General features: G+C 29.0%; 1 protein-coding gene and 1 long non-coding RNA gene across 2 annotated transcripts in view; both read left to right on the forward strand.

The window, feature by feature from the left end:
* Positions 1-8,902, forward strand: part of LOC111627459 — a 22,617-nt gene that overhangs the window by 6,437 nt on the left and 7,278 nt on the right. Inside the window, exon 11 of the mRNA XM_023371034.1 lies at positions 5,582-5,700. Coding sequence (XP_023226802.1) covers positions 5,582-5,700 — 119 coding nt within the window. The remainder of the gene's footprint in view (positions 1-5,581; positions 5,701-8,902) is intronic.
* On the forward strand, positions 5,346-7,916 carry LOC111627472. The gene is made up of 3 exons (XR_002757011.1): positions 5,346-5,508; positions 5,582-5,674; positions 7,705-7,916. It is a non-coding gene; the product is annotated as an uncharacterized LOC111627472 (long non-coding RNA).

An 8,902-nucleotide genomic window follows, 5' to 3' on the forward strand; every position in this document is an offset into this window, starting at 1 on the left:
CCTAAAAAAAAAATCTTAAATAAAATTTTTGTTTAAACTTTTGTTGGCTTGTTTTATTTATAAAATATTCATATTGAAACTTATTATATCAATATTTCCGTTATTGTTTTAATATTTATATATGCTCTTACTTTATAAGCAGATATAAATTGAGGAGCTTAGCCACATTCCCACATTAGGAAATTTTCGAGAAAAAGAGGATTTATATTTCGATTCATCAGCATTTTAATGTACAGACTTTATTAATATGGTAGTTTTAATATTACCGTATTAATACAACCTACAGGATATGCAATTGAAACGTGAAAGTTTCTTAGAAGATGGATCGATGATGCACAAATCCAAATTTGTTAGTAATTCATTTTTTTGTACTTTGTGGGAAATGCCGGTTTTTTCATTAAGCCCCTCAATTTATACCTGCTTAATCTATAAAATTTTATCAAAATATCTGAAATTTCACCATCTGTTACTTATTTCAAGGATAAAATTCGACACAGATAGACAAATGACACGTGTTTAGAAAGTTTTGATAAAAATCCATAAAATATTCTTTGTCTAATATTCTGAGAAAAATAATATTTGTTCTTTGCTTTAAAAATTTTTAAGCGTCGTTTAATATATTACTGTGTAAAGTAGTGTGAATTAACGCTATTAAGATCGCTAAATTAGCCACTACATGCAAATTCTGGAATACGGTATAAATTTTACTGTTTATTTTTTGCTATTGTATTAAATTTTAATGAAACATTTCAAAAAATACAACTGAAATAATTATTGCGGTTGTTATTGTTAGCAGTCAAAAGTCATCAAAGCCTAATTTTTGTGGGCTATAATGGCTAACTTCCATTTAGAAATCCGATTACTAACATCAAATTTCTAAATGGAACTGTTCGATTACTAACATCAGAAAATATGCGAAAAAGCCATTTAATACATGTGCAGATTTCTTCTGAAATATGCACACAAAATACATATAGGGCTACATCAAGAAGTGAATTTAATTGAAATAAGTGCTTATTAATTATAAAACACTTATACCTTAAATTCTAAAACAATATTTATTACTTACATATATATAATTTATGATTAATTGTAATATTTATAACCAACTTTTTGATAAAAACTAATGAAAACATTCTTAAAATTTCTGGTAATTAATTTTTTTCAAGTTAAAAAAAAAACAATAAATTTACAAGTCAGAACTTATTATAACAATTAAGGTTTAACTTTAAATATTTTTCAAAATTTTCTAGTAAAAATCAATGAACGTATAGATTTCTGTAAGAAAATCCAGCAACGAGTTGCTTAACTTTCCCGGCAATATTTGGAGGCGCCATGTGTTATGATATTTTATTTTTAAAAACTTTTTATATTTTTAACTATAGGTTCCGCTTCTAAAACTAAAACTGTTGGAACTGATCCGAGTGCGGAACTGTTAAGCTAGACAGTTCCGTTGGAACAGTTTGACTAGACCAGGTGTAGCGAGCTTACCCAAAGTGAAAGGTCGGAAAAATCATCTGGCATGTAACGTAACATGCGATTTCGGTTTATCACTTTTCATATTCGATCATTTTTTTTCCAATCAGGTTCTTTACATTTATTCTTACTTGTTAGTAAAGCATTTCGTTACATTTCTTTGAATATCGTTAATCGAAGTCTAAAACTTCGACACGCATAAAAATTTTTAAAGATAAGCATGTTGCTATATGGCACGTGGATTCAAAAAAATTCGTCATTCCTAGACTGGACGGTTCCGTCGGAACAGTTATACCAGACGGTCCCTCGGAATCATTATGTAACGTCGAAATTGCTTAGTCTGTTGAACTAGACGGTCCTTCGTCGGCTTTATTTAGGATATAAAATGTTTGTCTCTCTATTCTTTGTTTTTTTTTTGCTCGCTCTGCTCCAAATTATTTTTTTTAAATTGAAATATGAGGAAAATATAGACTACCACGAAACCTGGACTCCTTACTCCTCCCCTGTTTCATTATTTCAAGTTCAAATGCAAATAAAGAATTCACCGTTCGTGGAAAGCCATATTCGTAAAAGTACAAAATAAAGAACGCGTTAAAAGGTAGTTCCGACCAGAACTGTCTCCACACTCGATGTGAAATCACTTCTATTTTTAACTATTATAAAATGGCAAAAAGCTTTATTTCGAGGCTAGGAATGAGTTTTATAGAAAATTGTAAATACTAATAACGAGTAAAATCGTCATTAATTAAGTCCGACCATACTGGAGATACACACGATCCCCTTTATCTCCCCATCCCTCGATTTTTAACTACCAAAATTTAATGGCATCAATCCCGCTAATAAACAAACCTCCTTGCAAAATTTCAGAAATTTTCGACAAAAAGCACAGGAGTTATTAAACTTCAAACAGGGTGAACAAAATCGTGCCCCCCACACACTAATATTTATATATACAAAATAAACCCCTGAATTTTTTACATTTTTCGACGTTTCAAGGCCCCCTAAGTCCAGAAATGTAAAAATCTTAGGGAGTCGTTTTTGACCGTTCGCCATACTTTCCCTCTGTTATATATAACTGCCGGAAAAAATAAAAATTGAAAAAATTCTCAACATCTACAAATGTAATTGGTGCATTTATGTGAGATTTATATCTAAATCAGCTTTAGTTTTCCTTGAAGAACTTTTGCAACCTTAATGTTAAGTACCCGTATTTATTCTTATAGAAAACCTTTACATTATAGCAGCATCCATTTCACCTTCAATCCTATTCCAAGATTCTTCAATTATTTATTACAAATTGGATAGATTCTAAAATTGGCATTCATGTGTTTCTACTTTTTAAGATTGTTTAAAAATAAATATAATTGTTGTTCACTGCCTGTTTAATTTCTGTAATGACTTCTTTGTAACAAGACTCTACGTATCTTTTCCTAACATACTTTAATGGAGACACAATATTCTTTAATCTTTTATTATTTAATTTACTCAATGGTATATTTGTAAAACAAAAGTGCGTTGAGCTTACATAAATCATTAAGCTTTTCTTGTTTAATTTCTTTTTTGCTTTCTTCACGCTGTCACTAGGCACCGATTGTTGCAAAGTAAAAGCCAGTTTCAGTTTTTCACATTTTCCTATAAGCAAAGGAATATGCAAATTTTTAAGGTATTTTTTCCCAGAACTCCTATTGTAATAATTTATAATGTAACAGTAACAAGAAATTTATTACCAAGAAAAAGAATAACTACTGCTTTACTGTAAGCCCGACAAAATATTTTATCTCATCGAAAACTAATTTAGAATATGGTTTTATCTATGCGTTTATTGTAAGCATAATTTTTAATTAATTGCATGTAAAAGATGTTTACTAGAAACACACGATACTTTTTCTTTGTATTATCTGAACAATTCAAGATGCAATCAATTACTGAGGCAAAGCCAAAATCAAAACAAAAGCACTTGATACTTGTTACAAAGTAAATTGATTCATTTTTCTCAATATATTTACAAAATAAAAACTTTATACGAGAAATATTTGGAAAAAAGAATAGACGATTCTTTAACAAAGATTTTTCTCGAATAAATAAATACTTAACAACATTTCAAGTTCTAAGGGTTATGTATACCAGCGCCCGCTCAAGCATTTATGTCACATCGGACAAAAAGACAAATTGCCGCTCCTTAAATTTATTTAGAGAGAAACATATAATACAAAATTAACAATCAAGCAGTACAAAACAGTAAAAGTTAAATTATACTTGTACTTAGTTACAAATTGTTAAGTAGATGCATTTTTAATGATATTACAAAAACGTATTATTGTGCAATCAAACAAAAAACTTATATCCTATAAAAACTAAACAAAAGTACATCAACTATACTAAAATCAAAACCTTTTTTATTAACTCTTTTAAGTTTACTTGATCGGCACTTACGTGCGCAATCGCCAAAATGGCCAAACTGTTAAGATGATTTTGCATGGTAGTGGAACGTAAAAAGTTTTTAATTAATTTTTATTTAGAGAAACTCCTTTTCCCCACTAGCTACCGTTATTGGTATGATCGGCAGGTTTGGTGACAGTAAGGTTTGGGACAAAATTTAACATTGATGCTTATGCTTTCCTTTTTGCCCAAAAGCCTTCTTTTATGGTTGTTTTCTTCAGAATTAAGGAATGCAAATACAGTCGACCCTCCTATAACACTGTTGATTATTCCGTTTTATATGAATTCCATGTTGTACGAATCACTTAAATTTTACAAATACAGTAATACCCCGAACTTACGCGATATGTGGGACCGAGCGATAACCGCGTAAGTCGAATTCGCGTAAGTCGGGGTATAATTTCGCAATTTGTGTAAAATCCAAATCAGATGTATGTAAGCTAATAAATGTTCTCGTTAATCTTATCTCGTCTTTTGATTCGTTTACGGTTACAAGAAATCACCACATATTGTCTCTTGAGTCTCCGTAGATATAACAAAGACAGAAAAAAATAACTCAAAATAAATTGTAGCTATGTGTCGATTCCGCGCGACACGTCCGAACATGTAAGTTGAACAATAGTGTGGGGGGAGTGAGTAATCAAAAGCTGCGTGGCGCTCAAACAAAAGATGAATCGACGAGATTTGAAAATCGCGTAACTCCGGGTTCGCGTAAGTCGGAGTAGCGTAAGTCGAGGTATTACTGTACAAGGTACGTGTATCGGGCTGTGAACGTTCACGTATTTGTCCGAGTTCTCCGCCCCTAGAGCGGGCCCTGTGTATACAGTACTTGTATAATCCTTAAAACAGTATGTTGTTACATATTTGAATATTTAAATTGTTTTTAAAAGATTAGAGACAATCGGGTTTCTAGACTTTTAAAATTTATTCCTAATATGTGCGAGAAATATACAGATATAGGCTAAATTTTTTCTTAAAATATGTCAAAAGATTCGATGTATGCAAATTACGCAAACGACACCTACGTTCGTAGAAACGCCTATTTTCATTTTTTCAATAAAAAATTATATTTGCAAAATTTGTCATTGAAATAATTCTTAATTAAAATAAAAAATATATGTACTTAGCAGGAAAACGGAACATTTCCTTAAATAACATGCTTGAAGTTGAATTAGGACAATTCTAATATTATTAACTTTTTGTTATTCTCATTAATTTTTGTATCACTTATAAATCTTATATTTTTCCTTTTCTAATTTAACAAATCGAATGCTTTTTTTTTTTTTTTTTCATTTTCTTTATAATTACGAGAGGTTTGCAGTTTCAATTTTATTTTCATTTTTACGTTAAAATCTGATACTTTAAACGTAGAAAATAATAGATCTATATTAATTTCTTATACAGTATAAAAAATAAATAAATNTGCAGACGTAAAAGATCTCTATTTACCATAAAGAAAAACGAGAAAAAATTTCAAAAATATTCTGAAAGTTTAAAATAATGGAACTTCTCATTCTCATTGCGTTAACACATATGGTTCTTATGAATGTTTCTGTGATTTTGATTTCATTAAACAGACGGGTGATTGTATTCGTAAGTGGTTAATATTTATGTGAAAATCTTGACTTTAATTATATATTCTAAAATCATGTATAATTTTATTTAGCTATAGTGACTCGTAAAGAAAATCCTTGCCATAATGGTGCTTTTTGTTATGATAGAAGTGATGGATTTGAATGGCACTGTAAACTCGACATTGGTAAGGACATATTGAATTATTATTATGTAAAAGCAAAGAATCATTATAGAATTATTTTTCTATTTCATTATTAACATTCTGTCAATTGTACTTTCTGTATTTACATAATTCTTAAGTTGGAAATTAAATTATACATGTTACTCAATTTGAACTTATTCTCTATTAATATTAATTTTGCATGTTGATATTTTTGACACGTTTCTCTACGAGTGTTTCTACGCTTCATAATTGAACAGATAAAAAGAAATTTGATTATTAAATCTCCTAATCAGTTCTAATAATTTAATATTACTATGAATATTCAATCTTACTATAATATTTAAGCCTGTTATTAATTATAGTAAATACGATATTAAAAAATAAGAATATGTATATTTCGACTATCAGAATTTCTTACTACGCTTTCTTCTTTCGAAAATGTTTCATGTAATTATTATTATTTTAATATAGTACAGCGAAATTATAAATTATGCGTTTAGTTATGTTTAATGCTTAATTATTAATTAATTTAAATTTCGAATTAGAATGGATTGAAATGATGGGTTAAGGCAACATAACACATAAGCCATCTGCCAAGGGGGATCCTCCTGAGAAAACTTTCCATAGAAAACGGACCATGTTTAGGTGTTATACACGTGAAGAAAACCCAGAAAATTCCTTATGTCTAGCAATTTTATTTTTATTTTTTAATTTAATTATGCATATTTTAAATTATTTCATAACATTAACAATTCATTTTTCGCATTGGTTCCGTATTTTAATAACACAAATTCGAATTTAAAGAAAGAAATTTGAATTACCGTTTAGAAATCACGGAATCTCGTATTATGTTTGTTAGACTATATAACGCTTTTGATATTGAGTGAGTACTCATTTACATGTTTTAAAATGTTCTAGTTTTCTTTTCATATAAGTATACATATTTCAGGACAAAAATTTAGCCGCATTCACAATTAAGTGAATATATAAATACTTCTTCATTATATGTCTAGTCATACATATGCAAAAATAATTTAGAAAATAATGTTACAAACGTGTTTATTGCTCTTAGAATTTTTTGCGACATTGCCAATAGGCACCATGTGCCTACTGGCAATGTAATAAAATGAAAATAATATTTAATCAGATTAAACATTTGGTTAAATACCAACTTTGTAAAATAAATAATTATTTTTTAAACATTTTAAAATAAGTGAAATGGTTAGATCAGGCATGGCCAACATACGGCCCGCGGGCCAGATCCAGTCCGTGTAATAAATTTATGTGGCCTGCGATCAATCTTTCGATATTAGGTAGTAAAGTCCGAATAGCTCGATGAAAAATTCTGACGCCTAAAAAAAAAGAAAAAAAAGAGGTCAACAACTCAATGTGCGTTTAGAGTTAACCCTCCATTACAAATCTCTTAAGTACAGCGTAGACTGTTGATAAAGCATGATAATGTGAAAAATGTATCTATAATCTCTAGGTACAATTTAGTCTCTATGGGGTGACACCACAATGAGATCTCGCACCACCTCAAAATCTTCCTAGGGCAACCTCTGGTTCGGCCCGTGGAAAAAGTTTTCTTTCCAATTCGGCCCGGGGGCAAAAACTGTTGGCCATTCCTGGGTTAGACTCTATTATTGGAGCCACTCTGCTACTTGAATTCTTGTAAACTTATAACAGGTTTACTGTATGTAAAATGCTATAATTTAACAAAATAATCTCACGAGTTTTGTTATTGATAGAGAGTTTATGAAGTTAATTATAATCAACTTTCATACCTAAAAATAAATTAATGGGTTTATTTAACTTAAATGGGTTTTAAGAAAAGTGTGAATAATTTTGGAAATGGTAATACTGTATAACGCTTATAAAAAAGAAAAAATAATAATAATATTCAAAATATTTTATCTGTTTCTACGTCAGAAAATAACGATAAAAATTATTATTATCATTATTTTATTAATTAATCAGAGTTATATGAAAAAATTATATACAGTACTAACAAATAAAGTTTTAATGTAAGTGTTCACTTTTTTATCTTTCAGAATTTGTTTAGAAGTTCCCGAATGTAAAAGATCTACCTGTGCTGAAAATGAAATATGTATTTCTACTCTTAAAGGTTTTCAGTGCTTACCTCCTAATAAATAATGTTTTGCATTGAAAATTGTGGATCAATTTTCAATGCAAAACCTTGCATTGAAAATTGCAAGGTTATATTCGTTTAAACTTTTTCAAAACTTTAAAAAATAAAAATAGTCTACCTAAAAAAAAATCTTAAATAAAATTCTTGTTTAAACTTTTGTTGGCTTGTTTTATTTATAAAATATTCATATTGAAACTTATTATATCAATATTTCCGTTATTGTTTTAATATTTATATATGCTCTTACTTTATAAGCAGATATAAATTGAGGAGCTTAGGCACATTTCCACATTAGGAAATTTTCGAGAAAAAGAGGATTTATATTTCGATTCATCAGCATTTTAATGTACAGACTTTATTAATATGGTAGTTTTAATATTACCGTATTAATACAACTTACAGGATATGCAATTGAAACGTGAAAGTTTCTTAGAAGATGGATCGATGATGCACAAATCCAAATTTGTTAGTAATTCATTTTTTTGTACTTTGTGGGAAATGCCGGTTTTTTCATTAAGCCCCTCAATTTATACCTGCTTAATCTATAAAATTTTATCAAAATATCTGAAATTTCACCATCTGTTACTTATTTCAAGGATAAAATTCGACACAGATAGACAAATGACACGTGTTTAGAAAGTTTTGATAAAAATCCATAAAATATTCTTTGTCTAATATTCTGAGAAAAATAATATTTGTTCTTTGCTTTAAAAATTTTTAAGCGTCGTTTAATATATTACTGTGTAAAGTAGTGTGAATTAACGCTATTAAGATCGCTAAATTAGCCACTACATGCAAATTCTGGAATACGGTATAAATTTTACTGTTTATTTTTTGCTATTGTATTAAATTTTAATGAAACATTTCAAAAAATACAACTGAAATAATTATTGCGGTTGTTATTGTTAGCAGTCAAAAGTCATCAAAACCTAATTTTTGTGGGCTATAATGGCTAACTTCCATTTAGAAATCCGATTACTAACATCAAATTTCTAAATGGAATTATTCGATTACTAACATCAGAAAATATGCGAAAAAGCCATTTAATACATGTGCAGATTTCTTCTGAAATATGCACACAAAATACATATAGGGCTACA

This window comes from Centruroides sculpturatus, unplaced genomic scaffold, assembly GCF_000671375.1.
Source record: "Centruroides sculpturatus isolate CEXI.00-Female unplaced genomic scaffold, Cexi_2.0 scaffold494, whole genome shotgun sequence".
Taxonomy (NCBI): Eukaryota; Metazoa; Arthropoda; class Arachnida; order Scorpiones; family Buthidae; genus Centruroides; species Centruroides sculpturatus.